Source organism: Megascapheus bottae, chromosome 14 (assembly GCF_031878675.1).
Source record: "Megascapheus bottae isolate mThoBot1 chromosome 14, mThoBot2.hap1, whole genome shotgun sequence".
NCBI lineage: Eukaryota > Metazoa > Chordata > Mammalia > Rodentia > Geomyidae > Megascapheus > Megascapheus bottae.
In genome coordinates, this window is record NC_143522.1 from 44052071 (window position 1) to 44071773 (window position 19703).

Here is a 19703-nt window from a genome sequence, read left to right on the forward strand (position 1 = left end):
GCTCAAGTCACAGAAGGCTTGCCAATGCCTTAACTCCAATCAATAAAAAAAGAAAAAACATAGCTGCCACATGTGTTAGGCTAGCAAACATGAGTCATGAGGAAGTGAAGGTGAGGGGAACATGATAGTCGTTGCTTTCTCCTTGCATGGGTTTAGGGGTTAATTGGAAGGCTGGTGAGTTTTAGTTCTGCTGGGGCCTTGTACTGAGAAGTTGTGAGTGGATTGTAGCTAAAAAGCAGAGTGTGCCACCACTTCCTTACTTTCATGAGTGATAGCCACCCTACCCTGTTGCTGCTTGGCTAGAACTTGCTATGATAACCAAGCTGGCCTTGAACTCAGTCCTCCTGCCTCTGCCTCCAAATGTTGTGATTGAAGGCATGCACCATCACATTCCACAGCACAAAGTTTTTTTTTTTTTTTTTTTTTAAGAAAAATTGGTAGCCATCATGGCATATGATTCCCCTCCCTCACCCTTAGCAATATCTGAGGATAAAATGCACAGAAACTGACCAGGCTAGCATAAAAGTCTTGCTTCCTGATTTTTAGCTTATCTGGGCAGAAATAAAACAGGATCACAAATGATCCAGTAAAATGGAAGATCCTGAGAAAATGAGCCAGCCACGGCTTGAAAAATTAGAAGTTACAAAGGCAAAAAGAAAAAAAAAAAAGACTACCTTCAGAGCCATTACTGCAGCCACGGATGGTACTGAGACAGCATGAGGCCACAGGCTGAAAGAAAAGTCTAAGGACAGTCATAGTGCCAGTTCTGAGAAATAGCCAGAACTGCCTCTACCCTCCCTGACTCCCCTGACTTTTACTGGCACAGTAGACTCATTATGTCAGTATAGGAGGCAGAAAATGAGTATTTTCTGTTGGAAAGCTTACAGGGAATCAATGAAATGCTTTTAGAGATCAAGTAGATAACCGTGTGGGTGTGATCAGGTCTAAGGCCTCTGATAGACTCTTGGTGTCTTCCAGAATTATGGTGTGCTGTTAAGCCACAGTCTTCTGCTTGTGGGTTCAGTTCTTAGCATGCAAAATCCCAACTGAAAACTATCCACACACCTGTACGGAACATGTACAGACTTCCTGGCTACCATTCCCTAAAGACAGCGTGACAGTTGATTCCACAGCACTTACATTGATAGATTTATGAGTACTGTAGAGATGAAATACACAGGAGGATGTGCATAGAGCTCATTGTGAAATATTATTCCACTTTATACAAAGGACTGGAACGTCTGGAGATTCTGGTGGGTCATCAAGCCTAGCCCTGAGTAGCCTCTAAAGCCCAATTAACTTGTTTTCCTCTTACTCCAACAGAAGTCTTATCATATTCCTCAGGAGGGATGCCCCAGGATATCCTTACAACTAAGGACAGAAAGGTATCAAGATGCACCCCTACAGGAGTGGAAAACCAGAGGGTAACATAATACTATGTGCATGCACCTGCCCCCTTCCAACAAAGGCAGAGGAAAAGCTCACATCAGCAATCTGCCAAGAGACTACTTTTGACACTGACACACACACCTACTGGTAAAAATTTTCCTTTTAATTTCCACGAATTGACTATGTTGAAATAATTTCAGTCACAGCAGGAGGCTATGACCTGGTATTCAATGTATAAACACTACAGGAAGGAATGACTAGTAAATACTTTTCATTGTAACTTGTTTCCTTAAAATGTTTGCATTTGTCATTAGGATGGAAAATTTAGAAAAACCTTTCTGGATATTTTGTTTTGCATTTCTATCCAGCCCCACTTTGTTTTTTGGTGGTCATGGGGCTTGAACTCAGGTCCTCTGAGCTCTTTGGCTCAAGGTGAGCACTCTACCACATTGGGCCACAGCTCCACTTGGTTTTCTGGTGGTTAATCGGAGATAAGTCTCATGAACTTTCCTGTGCTGGCTGGCTCTGAACCAAGATCCTCAGATCTCAGCCTCCCAAGCAGCGAGGATTACAGATGTAGGCCTGACTTACCCCAGGCCTCCTTTGTATTCTGAATCTAAGCACACAGAGAAGTCTATTGAGGTCTTGGTATGACATTCATGAAGGCCTGGAAGGAGAGGAAATAGCAAACTCAAATCTACAGATGTTTGTCACCAGCTTGCTACAAGTTAATAGGCAAGGCATGCGGCTGTGTGGAGAAGAAAAAAAGGGGATTCTGCCTATAGGAATTTCCTACGAGGGGAAATAGGAGTTTGTATTAAACAGGCAGGCAGAGGTTCTAATTCTGAGTCTGTCAGATTAGCCATGTGGTTGCTCAGAATGTGATTGTCTTGCAAAGTGAAGGCAGGATATGAAAGGGTAAAACTATGCAACAGTAAAATGTTATCTATCTTTTTGGGGTGGTACTGAGATTTGAATTCAAGGCTTTACACTTGCTCATTCTTTATCACTTGCCCTAAATACCAGCCCTATTTTTATTTAGGATCTCAGGTTTTTTTTTTTTTTTTTTTGCACCCTGGGGCCAGCTCCAGGTAGCAATTCTCCTATTCATGCTTCTTGAGTAGCTGTGATCACAGATGGGAACTACAATGCCTGACATATGAGATGGCCCCTTGTTAGCATCGTGACAGGGCTGGCCTGAAACCACGATCTTTCTGATCCTGCTTCATATGAAACTGAGGTTACCGAATGGATCAATCTACCTGGCTCTGTAACTAGTGTCTTTAGATCTATTACAAATAAAACCATTTCAGGCTACACAAATTTGCAGCATACTTTTTTTGGCAGCATAAGATTGTACTTCATTTAAAGTAGATGAGGTTCCTGAAGTCTTGCCATTTAGGAACCTTTTAAATTTGGCATTTCTAAGCTGATAAAACACTCAGCACTTGCAGGCCATACTTTGGGAAATGGTCTTTTTTTTCACCCTGTCTAGGTTTGTACTGTCAATATTTCTCCTTTGGGACGACTCCACTTCCGTTGTCAACATGCTCATTGAGTTTGTTGCCTCTTTGCTTTTCATGACCTTCAATGTCATCAAGTTAAATGTTATGTGAAATGAAAACAGGCTTGTTAGACTTGTTACTTGAAAGTTGTGCTAGCCCTGGAGCTTAAGTGCAGGGACTGGGAGCTGTCCTTGAGCCTTTTTTTTTTTTGCTCTACCTACCTATTCAGTGACACCTGTACGTCTGGCTTTTTGGGTAGTTAACTGGAGATAAAAAGTCTCATGACTTTCCTGTCTAGGCTAACTTTGAACTGCAATTCTCAGATTATAGCCTCCTGAGTAGCTAGGATTATAGATATGGGACACTGGTGCCTGGCTAATATGTATTTTCTTTATAATCTGACCTGTTGAGTTGAAACCCTTTGTACAATTAAAAGCTAATATAAAAATATTCATGAAAGCTGGACATGGTGGCTCATGCCTGTAATCCTAGCTACAGGCTGAGATCTGAGGATCTCAAGGTTCAAAAGCCAGGCTGGACACAAAAGGACCGGAGACTCTTATCTCCAATTAATCTCTAGAAAAGAGCAAGTGAGGCTTGGCTCAAGGGTAGAGTGGTAGCCTTTAGCTGAAGAGCTCTGGGGCAATGTCCAGACCAAGTTCAAGCCCCATGACACACACACACACACACACACACACACACACACACACACACACACACACAGAGTATTCACTGAAGACTGAAACAAGAAGAGCTCTGGGGCAATGTCCAGACCAAGTTCAAGCCCCATGACACACACACACACACACACACACACACACACACACACACACAGAGTATTCACTGAAGACTGAAACAAGAAGAGCTCTGGGGCAATGTCCAGACCAAGTTCAAGCCCCATGACACACACACACACACACACACACACACACACACACACACACACACACAGAGTATTCACTGAAGACTGAAACAAGAAGAGCTCTGGGGCAATGTCCAGACCAAGTTCAAGCCCCATGACACACACACACACACACACACACACTATTCACTGAAGACTGAAACAAGATGACATAACCCAGGCAGTCACCATCAGAGTATAACGTGAATGAATTCTCTTGTGATGAGATTCAGGGGTTAGGGGTGGAGTAGCAGTGGAGCTCAGTTGTAGTGCTTGCTTAGGAAGCTCATGGGTCCTGGATCCCATCCCCAGACTAAAAAATAGATGAAATTCACCCATGTTTTTCAGCCTGAGTAGCACCAGATTCTTGGTACAACTTCAGGCTCAGAGAGGACAGCACAGTATGGCTCAGACAGAAAACAAGAACCACTTCAGAAGGCACATGTCCAACAGTTTCTGGTTTCTTTTTCTAGTATAAGACTGTATTTTCTTATTAGCTCTGTCCTGACCTTTAACATCTCATTTATTCTTGAGCTTAATTTCTAGAACAGTGAACCAAACAAGATACACACTAGAGGAGGCAGGGCTTGCTTACGTGGTAGAGCACTTGCCTAGCAAGCATCACACCCTGGGTTCAATTCCTAGTACCACTGCCCCCACAAAAAGACATACACCGGTTAGTTTTCTCAATTTCCCAGGTGTTCTATTCATTAGTACCAAAAAAGAACTAACAACCAGACTGGTTAGGAATGGAACCACTGTTTTCTTCCACAGACCTCATATTGCAGTCACTCGGCTGGGTTCAGGTACTCCACTGGGATGAACAGCACTGGTTGGGCTACTGTACGCTTTTTGCTCTTCTGTCCACTCTGGGATATGTATAGTGTAAAAATACTTTATGGACAGGAAAGAACACAGTAGAGAAAAAGACTGATGAAAGTTCTGTGTCTGAGGTCTTTGTTTCAAGTAAAAAAGATACTTTAACAAAAAGCATGAGTTTTCTAAGGCTTGTTTCATACATATAAGAGCAGTGACTTGAAAATCCAGTGCCATTTTGTCATTATATCCTAAAGACAATATTGGGCTACGAGTAAAATTAAATCTTGAAAATAAAACTATGAATGAAAATCCCTTGGCTAGTTTTAAAGGAAAAAAAATAAAGCAACACTCTTTCTTATTCTACCTTTCTGCAATACTTGGGAATGTTCATTGGATTGAAGATGAATGACAGGAACAGCACTGAAGAGAATCACTGTGTGTACACGAAGTAGAGAATAAAATTTTAATAGTATCAAAAACACAACTTCTTTTGGCCAATTTAGTAGTTGCTGAACAAAGTTGCAAAATGTTACTCAGTAACTGACTTAGCTTCTAAATAGAGCCAGAATCACACACTCTGAATATTAACTTGAGTATATACAAGTACATCCCATGATCACATGCAGACACACAAAACAAGAGCATTGTAAATACCAAGCCACCATCTCTATTGATGAAATCATAAATTAGAAACAAACATACTGGTTCAGTAGTTCAGAACATCCATTTTGAAAGGGGAGAGGAACTGAATGTTGTTCTTTTCAAGAATTCAATTTGTTTCCTCAATATGAAGAAAAGTAAGCCAATATACTCTTTGGGGGCATGGGAACATACTTTTCTTTTTACTCAATGATATCAAATGAAAATGCGTGACAAGATTCCATTCTTTAAAGGTAAAATGGTCTCTTCACATTCCAGTGGTTAAGAAGGAATCCTTTCCAGGTCTTAGGCATTTGAGTGTCATACCACCTACAGCAACATGTATTCAAGTACCCTTAATGATACAGTCATACAACATGGGTTTAATTTTCCTGAGAACTAAATTAGACCTACAAAATAAACAGGTTATGAAAATGACCTGAGTTCATAGGAATCTCTGAATTCGAGAGATTGCTTCAGCTTTGCTAAGATCTCCTCAAAAGCCTTTTATAGCAAGGGTTTCTTGATGCGTCATGTACTTGGTCATGGAGACTTAAGAATTTTTGAAACACCAAAAAGAAGTGCTCTTTATGTTGTGCAAATTCAATGGGAGGCCAAAAGCCAACAGTACTTATGATGTGGAGTAGAACCTAGAAGCCAGCCATAGTCTCTACTGCATTAAGAAGAGCAGGGGGGATGGGCCCTGGCCAACTCTACTCCCATTTGACAATGATTACTGGGAAGCTAAGAAATTCCGGGCAGAGCTGGGGGTATGGCTCAGGTGGTAGTGTGCTTGTGGAGCAAGCACAAGGCTCTGAGTTCAATCCCCAGGACTGCCAGAAAAGAAATTTCTTGTTTGTGAGCTAAAGCTAAGTAATGACAGCACCTTGAGTGGAACCCAATGGGAACACTCAGAAGTGGAGGTTGCTGTGGCAGAGATGGCTACTTAACCCTTCTCCACGTAACTCTTCCTTTGTGTGTGAGAACCTTTGGGCATACATGTCGAGTAACTTACATACTGGCTTCATGGTCATTTCTTCACTTTCAGTTGTCTGTAGTCCACAAGTCACATGTGAATCATCAGTAACTAAACATCACAGAGAGGTCTGGCTTCAATCCAAGCTTTGTTGATTATGTTATTTAACACAAAGCACGTTAATGTCTTGGTGCCTTGATGCATTAATGGGTTACAGTAAAATAACATTCATTTACTTACCTCCAGGAACACACAGATTATGGAAGGGACACCTTTAAAGCACTTTGTGCTCCTCAGATGAAAGCATTGTGGGGACAATGACACCAAGGAAACCCTTCCAGCACCCTGCTTTGTCACTTGTGCTGGGTTTCCATGCTTTATCACATCAAGATAAAATGTGAGTGGCATTCCAGTGCTTCAGGAATCTTCACTGTTTGGCACACAATGAATAATGCATTCGAAATAGTTGTCATATTTCTTATTCCAAAGATATTTTCTAATTTTCTAGTAAAGTTAATGAAACGTACCCACTGTAGAGCAGTCTAAGTCTAGAAAAAAAAATTTAGCTTCCTCTGAGGTACATGTGCCAGAATAAAAAGTTCATCTTTATTTTAAAATAAGTGAACTAGTGGTGTGTGAAGCCACAAGTTTTTAATGAAAAACAAAAAACAACTGACTCTCTCACAGTGTCATGTATTCATCTGAAGAGTACAAAGATGGAGAAAAGGGTCTTTTCATACTACAGAAAATAAATGTGGTTCTTAAGTTCAAAGGAAATATTAAAAAATGAAATGCTTCAAACAGTGAAATAAAGCATTTAGTCAGATAATGTTATAAATACAGTAGTTCAATTATTGTTTTAGCATTAGATTTTCGAAACAAGTTAAATTTAAAACATTCAAAATCTGTTTGTCTTCTTTCAAAAGAATTGTGGAAATGGAAACTTTCATGGAAATCTGCACAGTGATTCCACTTGTGATCTTTAGCTAGGATGCATTGGACCTTGGCCATTCTGGTCTTAACAACAGTTTAGGCTTATGTATTAGACTGCAAAGCATCAGTTCATCTTGACACTGTGCAGAAATTAGGTTGTGGTGGTAACCACACATGAGCCGCTCTCCTACCCGGGTAACGGTTTACTTTCTGTGGTTGATAATCACTGCACTTTCTGTCAGCTGATAATCAAAATGATGGAATCTATAAGTAACTTCTTTTGGACTGTTTTCTTTTTTTTTTAAATAAAGTGCTTTAAAATGAACATTTCTTTCCCTAAACAAAACTGGAACATACTTTATCCTGGAATCTCCATATCTTGACATACACATTTTAACATAAAAAAAATCAGTTTGGGGCCATAATGTCCTTCAAGAGTTCAGATTGGATCTAAATTAGGTTTTGCATCATTATCGTGCTCATGTTTATACATGAAGGTTAACAGAAAGAGAGCCACGTCCAAAGATGACCAATAGGCAGTATGCGATGTGACAGCTGACCAATAGCGGCTCTCCACCAGGCCTTCTCTGAGCTCAAAATCAATCCTGTGATCCAATTCCACTGAAAAGAAGAGAGATTAAATAAAGATTATGATAAGACAGTCAATGGCACAGTTGATGGAAACCCATTTTTAATTTCCCATGCCTAATTAAGGAGAATTTTTACTCTAATTGCATGGGATACTCAAAAGAACCTTAGTAGCCCAGGAGTCCAGTCCTTTGTCTGTCAACAGGGAATAATAAAGGGAAATTAGTACAGTGACATAATTCTGGAGAGAAGGGGGAAGGAGGGGGGTGGAGAGAGAGAGAATGAGAACCTTACATTTAAATACTTGCATACCATCTTTGTGCTTAATCTGTTCAGGAAAACAGCACCCTTAGACATTCTGCTCTAGGTGTGCAAGAGGGAATAGAACAGACGACGAAGACCGCCTAGGTAGGAGGCCCCTACATGCCATCTGGTTCTGTGGGGGATCTGTTTTAAGCTCATATTTTTTTTGGGGGGAGGGTCATGGGGCTTAAACTCAGCCTGGATGCTGTCCCTGAGCTCTTCAGCTCAAGGCTATCGCCCTACGCGTGAGCCAAGTCCCATTTCCCTGTTTTCTAGAGGTTGATTGGAGATAAGAGTCTCAGATGCCTTTGTGCCCGGGCTGGCTTTGAACCTTGATCATCAGATCTCAGCCTCCTGAGTAACTAGGATTACAGGCATAAGCCATAGCACTCAGCTAAGCTCATTATCTTTTTACAGTCCAAGAATATCTTCTTCTCTAGGCTGAAAGTTAAGGTAGCCGCCACACACAATTGCCTGAATCAATTCAGAAGAGTCTGACATGAGCCTGAGTTGTTCAAGTGCTCATTACATACTTACAAGAACCTACTGAGTGGCAAAGAAAATTTAAACCACGGGGACAGTGAATTCAAGTTAGTGTTTTCTAAAACTCACATATGGTGTTGTAGTACCTTAGGGAAAAATTACTTCAACAAACTAATGCTCTAACAAAACTTTACTGGGTATATGCCAAGTGTGGTGGCATATACCCATAATCTCAATACTCAAGAGAGTGGAGGAAGACATTTTGATCTTTAGAAACGATCAATGAGCCAGCTCTTCCTCAAGCTCTGCCCTCAGCTGTTTGAGGACAGAGTTATATAGGTCAAGTCCTTCCTTCCAATAGTATTTTGTAGGGTCTACCTTATAAACAAGACAAAAATGCCCATTTCTTGAAATCTCTTCTCTGTTTGAATGCAAAAGGAGTTAAATGCAAAATCCAGCAAAAATCAAGAAGGCTGGAATGAAAAACTGGGTTTTGCTTTATACTGGGCATTTGGCAGACACACAGAGAAAATCCTATCACTTTGGAAACAATACATGTGCTTAATTCTTTTTTTTTTTTTTTTTGGCCAGTCCTGGGGCTTGAACTCAGGGCATAGGCCTGTCCTTGGGCCTTCTCAAGGCTAATGCTCTACGACACTTGAGCCACAGCACCACTTCCAGTTTTTTCTTTGTATGTGGTACTGAGGAATCAAATCCAGGGCTTCCTGCATGCTAGGCAAGCACTCTACCACTAGCCCACTCTCCCAGCTCTAATTAATACAAATTTCTAAGCAGGTATTTTGTGGTAATACCACTGGGCAATTTGAAAATTTGTAATTATTTTTTCTATTCAATTATGCGTCTTTAAAAAAAGGTTCAAGGATCTATCCATGTATTTTTAGAGGAGTTTTTAAAGTAATATAATGCCTATTTGTCTATAATACTTATAGAATACACAGGTTGTTTACAAATGTCTTCTATTTTTTTTTTTACCTATAGTTAAAACAAGTTAAACCATAAGTCAGAGCAGTTGGAATCTATGTAGACCTGTGAGGCAGGGATTTCTTAATCTTTAATCTTTTGTCTTCTTTGGTTTTATGTATTGTATTTGGGGCACATTCAAGTACTGACAACAGACTGGCAGATGAAAAAGGAAGCGGAAGTTAGAATTCTCAGGCACAATGAAGAGGAACCAAGATGAAATTGTTTACAGGGGAAAAAAAGAACACAGATGAGAGAGTAATCAATGTTAAGACTGGTAAAGACAAGTTATAAATTTTAAGAACTTACTTTCAAATGTCTTCCTAGTCCAAAACTATTCAGCTAAAACTCTCACCCAGATTTTTCCCCTAACATTAGTGTTATTTGACAGCACCAGAAAATGACTCATATTTAATATGTCACTGTCTTTAACATGGCCTTTCCAGGTAGACACTCAGATGTGAAATTACTTTCCTATTACATGCCATTACCATTTTACTCCCCATTGGGACCCTAATTTTCAAGACTGCATCTCCCTATCCTTTTCCATCTGTCTTTGGTGGAACTAACTGGACAAGAATGAGATAAATACCCTTTTCCTGATGAACCTGTCTAGTCTCTTATCCTCCTTGAAAGGTTTACTTCCAGTAGTCTGGCTCTCAATGCTGTTAACTCACATCTATGCTGGTGACTGGAAGGACAGGTGGAATGAGGTAGCCTGGTTTATCCTCATCTACCTTTCTCCTGTGTGGATCAAGAATCCTCAACAGAATGATGGTCTGTAGAGCAGCATCATTCTCTTTATGATGTGAAATATGCTCTTGGCCAGGGTTCAAGTATGACTTTCTCGTTATTATAATACCAAAAACGGATACAGCTTTGTCTAGCTGATTTGGGGTCAAAAAGGAGATAAATACCTTTTCTTCTTTAGCCCTCTTTCAAATGAAGAAATGTTAAAAGTTCTTCATCTACAAAGATAGAATGGGATTCTTGAAAGTTAAAGAAAATTAAAGCTAAGAAAAGCTGTGATTTAGATAGACATCAGCTCTTTGCTTATACAAACTCAGATTTTTTTCTTTCTGAGGAGTAACACACATGGCTTATTTCCTGCCTACTCTCCAAAGCACTGTGTCTTCAATCTCCATACATGAAGGTGAGCCATCTATCGTTAGTACTGCATTATTCCACTAGAGAATTCTATGTATGAGGTCTGTCAACATGGATGTGAAACTGAAAATAAGGTATATGAATATAAAATAAGCATCTTATATTTCATAGAAGCACTTCAACTTTCCTGGAGAAAAAATTTAAAAAATGTAGTGACTCTTATAAAGATATTGTTTTTGCAAGTAAAACATTTGGCCTTTTAAAAAATATGTGAATGTACTTTCCAAGGATAATTTATGCTTCTAGATGGTTCTTGAAAGATTCAGTCAGAAGAACAATGATTCAATATAAGCTACTTTTGTCCTATTCCAGAGCAGCTATAAATCTCATATGGCTTGGTATCAGACAAGGAATAGTCACAATTTATGAATTATCACTGTTCCAAAAATATTCTTCACTTAAAATAGTAACAAAAATTCCTAAATGAGTTTTATAATCAGTTGTCATTTCTGTCCATTTTTTTTCCCTTAAGAGTACATTTATCCTGGAAGACATTCTAGGTTCCCAACAGCTGATGATTAACAAGCTATATAGAGTAAAAACCTCCAGAAAATGGCCAGATTTGATGGATCTCTACAATCTAGTTTAATAAATATTTCCAATAACATTCAGAACTTTTTCCTTCCACTCATCTAAGGTTCTTCTCAACTAAACTGAGACTTTTCTGAATCCCACAGGCATTATTAACCCTGTGGTCTTTCTCCCTGCAGTATCTTTCATGTCTCCATGTCTACATCTTAATTCTTCTATGGTGTGAAAGCAATTTGTCAGGTGAAAGCACAATTTCTCATTCCTCAGAATGGACAGTCTTTTCATCTGGAACTCCTGTTATGTGGCTTACTACATACCATCGTACAATGATATAATTATCTTCCTTCCCTACTTGAACATAGGCTCCCCTATGCAGCAACCCACAATGTATTATACTAAAACATTCTGGAGCTTGTAACAAAAAAATGTGCTTTTCAGGGCTGGGAGTTTGGCCTATTTGTTAACAGTGTTTTCCTAGCATGCATGAAGACCTGGGTTTGATTCCTTAGTACCACATATACAGAAAATGCCGGAAGTGATGCTATGGCTCAAGTGGGAGAGCACTAGGCCTTGAGAAAGCCCGAGGACAGTGCTCAGGGCCTGAGTTCAAGCCCCAGGACTGGCAAAAAATGGTGCCTTTTGATAACTGAAAAAAATCATGAAAATGGTCAGATAGAGCTGGGGTAATGACATATAATTTTCACACTTGGAAGGCTGAGACAGGAGGATATTTGGGCTCAGTGCTACTGTGGGCTACATAGTAAGACCTTGTTAAAAGAACTAAAACCCCAAACCAAGAGCAACTCAAAACCACAAAAAAGAAATTATCAAATAAACTTTATAAATTAACCCTGAACATGCTTTTTTTTTCTTCACTAAAAACAAAATTCAGTATTAAAAACAGGAGCGAGAAGCTGTGAAAATAAAAATGTAAAATAAAAATAATTTAACCCGTTAAGGTTAATCCTTAAGAGCTTGGGGATTTAGATTAGTAGAATCCTAGAAACTGTGTACCATTCTCAACACTAATTAAAAAATTAATCCTTTAGTGATACATTTAAAGTAGGCTAAAAATTAAAAAATGGAAAATACCTTCCATATCTAATATTATTCTTAAAGTAAATCTATATCCATAAAAGTACATTAAGTATTTTTATTGGAACCAGTTATCAGATATAAAAAAGCTATAACCCTAAGTGTTAATGTGTGAAATGACTAGAAATGAGATATTTTCATACTGGTAAGTACATTACATTTGAAGAATCATGAACCCTTTCTGAGGCCTTTATGAAAATAAACTGGCCTAATGCCTTTCTTGACACCTTAAGATTCACTCTTAGTAGAAAAATACACGAGGACCATATATTTTAGCACATTAAATGGCTAGACAATACCCCGTTTTTAGGAATACTGTCATATAAGAGTAAATACAAAATAGTAATGGTAACACTGAAGTCTATTTTATATAGAAACGGATCCCATTTTCTTTTTTAGATGAGTAGAACTCTTAAGTAGATTGTTTTCTATAGTATGCTGAGTGCTATTCCTAACATATACCATACCGAGGGTATTATCTTTATTCTGCATTACATTTTCCGGAAAAAGAAGTTGTGGGAGATAATAGAACGATTCTTGAAGTCTGAAATCTGTGAAAACAAACAAACAAACAAGATGCTGTAAAGATGAGGCTGACTGTTAAAAATGGCCTTCAATGGTGCAGTGGCCAAAATTTAGAATAATATATTTCTGACTAAGCTGGTTAAGCATAGCATACATAAAGAAGTATGCTCTTGTTGAAGGCATGGTTAGAGCTCTTGCCTAACAACCACTAAACCTTGGGCTGAATCTCTAATACTGCCTAAAATGTATACTCAACTGCTTTTTGTGACGAGCTCTTTCATGGAAAACGTAAGCATAATTAAACTTTGAAGTATAATGTTATAATCTGTTAATACCTAGCTAGATAGTTCTAAATTGGCTACTTTAGTCTTAACACAGATAAAAATGATGCTGGAGGAAACTTATCTTCCCTCCCGCCCTTAACATGTTATAGACAAGGGCCTAAGAAATGAAACTCTGGAACTTTTCAAAAGAAAACTCTGGAACTTTTCAAAAGAAAACTAGTTACATAAGACATAGTTAAAGAAGATTAGTTACATAAGACATACTAACTTGATGAAAATAAAGATGAGTTCAACTGAAAACACTCTTCAGAGAGTGAAAGCTTGATAAATCTGAAGGCATAGTCCATGTCCTTCTTACCCTTAGACAGTAAGAGAATCAAAACAGTAGCTCTAGGGTTGGGACTATCCAGAACAGAGGGAATCAAAGCTAAGTTGAAGAAAGAATGGAAGAAAGGAAGCCAGTCCCCTAATAATCACAATGACCAAAGTCCATAAGATGATTTAAGGTAGGAAAGTGTTAGGATTTTCAAGATACAGCCAAGATAGAAGTTATAATATAAAGAATTCATCTAGGTCAGAATTACATTGAAGCAGTCAAAGAATTAGTATACCAAATCTTGGGGCTTTGATTTAAAATGCAGACATTTACTAAAGCAGGAATACAATTTTAATAGCTATATACCTCTATCTGGACACACACATACCCATATAAAACAAAGACATACTTAGGTCAGATTTAATTGGGACTATGACAAATTTATCATTAGGACTAGCAAACAATTTACATGCAAGAAAGAGAGACTATGGCAAGGGGATATAGTTCAATGGCCCAGCACTTGCCCATTATTTGTAATATGTATTTTGTGAAGCTTAGTATCCCTGCTACTACGATTTTAGAAGAAATAGCTTTCTTTTTATTTATATTTTTTTGCCAGTCCTGGGGCTTAAACTCAGGGCGGGGGCACTGTCCTTGGACATGTTTTGCTCAAGGCTAGTGCTCTACCACATGAGCTACAGCACCATTTTTGGCTTTTTCTGCGTATGTGGAACCAAGAAATTGAACCCAGGGCTTCATGCATGCTAGGTGAACACTCTACTACTAAGCTTTGCTCCTGGCCCATATTATTTTGAGATTAATACATTAAATAGCAAATAAAACAAGTTCTTTTCCCATCAAACCAACAGATTCTATGTGTATTTTCACATAGAAGTTGGGGGCCAACTTCTTCCTTTATTCTTCATGCTCTCTCATGAACTCTTGCACCACTGTTGTATATTAACAGTATTGCAAGGAACTATCACTTTTAAACTGCAACCTTATAAAACTCAAGTTAATTTTCCTGAGAAGTTAGGGTTCATACTTTTGAGATGAAGTAAGAGTGAGAACCTAAGTCAGTAATAGTATGGAACTTGTAAAACTGAAATTTATACAAATACCAAAACCTAAAGAGACTTTTAAAAGAGATGATGGTTTTGGTGGCTTATCTCTATAATCCTTGCTACTCAGGAGGCAGTGATCAGGATTATGGTCTGAAGCCAGCTTAGGCAGGAAAGTCCCTAGACTTCTGTATGTAATTAACCACCAAAACATGGCTCAAGTGGTAGAGGGCTAGCTTTGAGCAACAAAGCTTAGACATCAACTAGACTCTTGAGTTCAAGGCCCAAGACTAATACATACATACACACACACACACACACACACACACACACACCCCGAAATCTAAAAAGAATTTTCCAGATAGTGTTCAGATACTAAGATCAAACTGTTAATGGCCACCTAGGAATGCCAAACCTTAGTGATAATTCATCCCAGAATGAGATGACTTACAGAAGAACTAGCCAGTCTCTAGAGCTGTGACAGAGAAACTTACTTCCTTTATAACACACTTTATGGATGGCGAGATTTCAAAATTTAGAGTAGCACACATAGTAAGAAGACAATGTAAGAAAAAAACTAAAATCTGTTTAAAAATTTTTAGTGTTAAGTTTCCCTCTTGCTACAGAAAACGAATAGCTAGCTTTGGAAAGTTTCTTCTCATCTGTCAATAGAAAAGCTAATATTTTTACGTACTAACTTAATTGTACTAGACATTTAAAAATAATGCCTATGGGGCTGGGAGTTTGGCCTAGTGGTACAGTGCTTGCTTAGCATGCACGAAGACCCGGGTTCAACTCCTCGGTACCCATAGATAGAAAAAAAAAAGGTGGAAGTGGTGCTGAGGTTCAAGTGGTAGAGCTCTAGCCTTGAGAAAGTTCAAGGACAGTGCTCAGGCCCTGAGCTCAAGCCTAGGACTGGCAAAAAAAAAAAAAAAAGCCTAAGTATAGATATTCAGAAGTAAATACATGCTAAAGGTACTAGTGTTTCACAGCTATCCAAGATTAAACTTTGTAAGTTCCCTGGAGAAAAAAATGAAAATTTCATTCTAATGTTAATTTCAGTTTAATTACCCAATCACTTCATTTTGAAAACCTACTTCAGACTAGATAGCTGGGATAGAATGAGAAACCAAGCAGCAGACCTAAAATTGCTAAGCTTTGAAGGTCTTCAGGCTGGATGAAGGGAGCTGTGGGATCAGTATCAGGACTGTTTCCACACAAAAGTTTACAACAGTCTCAGGACTACATACAGCACAGATATGAATTAATTATTTGAGAAGACTAGGGTACACACTTACCTCAAATAGATTTACTTATTCTTTGTATTTTAAACCATTATGTCACAACGCCTTGATTTAACTATTCATTCACAAATGTAGCATGGAAACTGCATTTACCTGGGAAGCCTTTCTCTCTTTTTTTTTGGTGGGTCATGAGGCTTGAACTCAGGGTTTGGGACTCTCCCTAAGTTCTTTTCTTGATCAAGGCTAGTGCTCTTTGAGCCACAGGACCACTTCACTTCCAGTTTTCTGGTGCTTAATTGGAGATGAGTTTCAAGGACTTTCTTGCCCCAGCTGGCTTTGAACTGTGATCCTCAGATCTTAGGTTCCTGAATAGCCAGGATTATAGGTGTGAGCCACCAGCGTCTGGCTCTGGGAGGTAGTTTGTTTCATCCTTAAAAGCTAAAGTTACTGAGGACCAGTGGTTCATACTTGGAATTTGAACAACTCAGGAGGTTGAGATCTAAGGATCCAAGCCAGCCAAGGTAGAAAAGTATAATTAACCAGACAAAAGCTGAAGTGGCTTAAGTGGTGGAGCAATCTTGAGTGAAAAAGCCAAGGGACAGCACCCAGGCCCCGAGTTTAAGCCCTGGTTTGGGGTGGTAATGCTGGGGGTGGGGCATGATCACATATACTTCAGATTCTAGACTGGACTGCTAGTGTTGATAGCTTAAATTATCCTGCCTTTGAGTTTTAGAAAGGTAACAGGATGAACTCAAGAAAAGAATGTTTGAACTAACATGCAGAATCAAGAAAGCCAGAACTGCTATGTGGAAGGGTCTGGGTTGCCACAGTAGTGGTAGGAGGTGAAGAAGCCGGCTTCTTCTCATCTTCCATGGAGTCTTTTGAGGGGTCAGATGGCTGTGATGTGGACGAACGTCCGAATCTTGAGAACAGCATTCCTCCAAGTCCCTTTCCGATGCTAGCAGCCCCTGCATTTCACAAAACAGGGCAGTCATTCTGCTGAATCACACCACATTTCAAGCTGAAGAGCACACCCATAATTACAGCTAACTGGCAGAGAGAATCAGGCCCTGGTTATGTTTTTCCAGGGTGGAGACATAAGAAAATTAGAATTTATACTGTAGGTTTCTAAATAAAAAGTGTTGAAAAGAGGGAAAATTATATAAATAAGAATACAACTTATAAGAACATGCAATCAGGGGCGACATTGATCAAGAGGCCCTGCATTCATAAACTGCTTTGTTGAATGGCAACCCCTTTGCACAACTAAATAAAAAGAACATAAAATCAAAGGCATACAAATGCCATTGTATTTAGTTGACCCTTGTTATTGAGTTGAAATATTTAGTAAGATTAAAACCTCTGGTAAAAGAACCATATTACTTACATGGGTAAACAGTCATTATTGATAACATATAATTATTAATAAAGTTGAGTAGCCAGGTTTAAAAAAAAATTGAAACCTCTGAATGTGAAATAAATAGTGCCACCTTGTGGCATTCTATGTTAAAAGCATAAACCAAAAGGCAAGGACAAATTCAAGTGGCACATTGTTTCAGTGACATGCCAAATTTTGTGATAAGTACACTGGAAACCACTCACAAAGCAATAAATATGCTTGCTGTCCTAGGAAGCACACTGTATGAGAGAACTTTTAGAACGAAGAATTGTGTGTGGGGTAGCCTTGACCTTTCTCATAAGTGAAGAAGTTAAAGCATAAACGAAAGAACCTGCCCAAGATACCCCACTAAGTGGAAGGGCTAAGATTAAAATAAGGGACTTGATGCTCAGAACAATGCTTTGTTCTTCCAGCAGCTTCACATCTAAAACTGGAAGACCTAATCAGATAATTTTAAAAGTTTTTGGCCCTCAACTATGAACAAGCAGAGAGTAATTAATCCTAGGAGACTGTTCAAGTTTGGTAATGGAGTATCACCAACTCTGCCAAATGGAGCATGTACACATAGTCACAGGTAAGGAATAGTGAAGAGAAATTACCTAATATGCTTGCTTTGCCTATGTTAGTAATGGATTCTCCATAGTGTCGGCGTGGTAAAACTGGTGAGGTCACGGGGCTTGGTATGGATGAAAGGCCTTCATTCTCTGAAACTGAGGTAGATTCTTTTGCTGGGTTGAGAAAGCTTGGCTTCATATGCTCATAAGGTAGGGGATTTGAAGTGTTGTACCAGTGGATCTGGACAGGTGAAATGTTGCTGTAGTGTTTCAATATTAATGGTTCTAATCTATAAGCCTTGATTTAAAAAAATTCAGAGAAACACAACATTAATGCACAATGCTTGGACTTTGGTAAACTGTTTATTGTTTATTCTACTGCATGCTAAGTAGAACTCAGAGAGGGAATTTAAAAATGGACATTCCAAACACGTTCTTCTAGTTATTCACTGTTAGTAATTTGTAGTTGGTCTAACTCTATATTCTTGATAATGAGGTCATGAACAAAAATGGCTGTTAGTCTTGGCTAACAGCTTCCTCTGATTTGTTTTTCAGAGGAAGGTAATTTTTATTATGTTCTGATATCATCTAACAATTGGATTTATACCAGCCTCATAAAGCTGACATAGCAAATGGTGATCTTATTAAATCTAGTTTACAGATTAATATAGTGACAGCATTCATCAGCTGTGAACAAAAGCCCCCTTGGTTACTGTGAATAGGGACGACACAGCACAAATGCAATGTTTTGATCTGTTCTCTGTCACTGATCAACTGCTTGGTGCTTGGTTGGGTCACAGGGTTTCAAAACTGTATAGAAAGGAGGTAGGACTGTTTCTTACAGGATGTGAGGAAGAACAGACGTTTGTAAAAACTGCCTTGCACAATTCTCATAAACTATTAAAAACATTAGAAAAAATTGCAAGGGCTGATGGTATACTTCAGTGGTTAAATGCTTAGTGTGCACAAAGCCCTGGTTCAAGCCTCAGCACCAAACAAACCCAAGATGTTTAAAGAAGCCACAGCGTTCACCTCTGAACTCAAGTGCACTTTGAAGTTATAGGAGAATTGGTGAAATGTCTATTAAAGAGAATGGATAAAACGCCAAGACTGTGTAGCTGTATTTGTACATAATAACAGTCTATCAGAATTGTATTTGAAATTTATTTCCAGTTCTTCTTTCCTTTCCATTCCTTCCCCACCCCTCTTTTTTGTGATGGTTCTGTATACTGTATTATGTTCTAATGTTTGATCTCTGGGCCTTGAGTCAAACTCTAGTCCTTTTAGCTTTTATCTTTTAGGCAGATTCTTATGCTTTTTCTCTGGCCCAGCTGTGGACTGCAATCCTACATCTTCCTCCCATGTAGCTGGTATCATTTATTTAGAGAGGGTCATGTTAACTTTTTTGTCCATACTGTCAATCCTCCCATCTCTCCCTATGTAGCTGGGATTACACAAACTTGCAACACCAGAACTAGCCAGAAGTTTACTTCCTCAGTTTGGATATTGTGAGTCTTTAATATTGGAGTAGTTATTCAATGTTATACTTATTTGGTACTAAAGATCTTTCAAAAGACTTTATATAATTATAATGAAAGTAATATTTAAAAGTTTTTTTCACTATTTGAATCTGTTAGATTAGATCTGCCCCCATATTTATCTACTTGCCGACCTATCTATCTTTGTCATACTAGGGAACTGAACTCAGGGTTCAGTCAACTCATGCATTCCAATCACTGAGATACAGCCCTCTGCAAGCCATTTTTTTTTTTTACTTAAAAAAAAATCTTGGCTGTTTATACCTGGATGCAGATTCTTGGAGTGCTTACATTTAAAAACATCATTTACAACAATAAAAATTCAGCATTGAACACTTTTATTATGTTAAAAGTTTCACCTTTTCATGATTAATATTGATTTTAGAAAGGATTTATCAAACACATTTCAATATAGTAGGATAGAGAACAAAGTATTACAGGCAGACTTTTAAGACTGATGGCTTCTCTATTA

General features: G+C 38.6%; 1 protein-coding gene across 8 annotated transcripts in view; it reads right to left on the reverse strand.

The window, feature by feature from the left end:
• Nucleotides 1-5063: 5063 nt before the first annotated feature.
• The window catches only part of Ddhd1 (DDHD domain containing 1), a 59756-nt gene continuing 45116 nt past the window's right edge, over nt 5064-19703 (reverse strand). For 3 of the 8 annotated variants that reach the window (XM_090345107.1, XM_090345104.1, XM_090345105.1), the window contains 4 exons: nt 17739-17991; nt 16517-16708; nt 12778-12861; nt 5064-7783 (listed from right to left, as the gene is read on the reverse strand). In XM_090345107.1, the coding sequence (XP_090201233.1) occupies nt 7602-7783; nt 12778-12861; nt 16517-16708; nt 17739-17991 (711 nt within the window). In that variant the 3' untranslated portion in view covers nt 5064-7601. The remainder of the gene's footprint in view (nt 7784-12777; nt 12862-16516; nt 16709-17738; nt 17992-19703) is intronic. The other 5 variants (XM_090345109.1, XM_090345106.1, XM_090345108.1 and 2 more) reach the window with 3 other exon arrangements.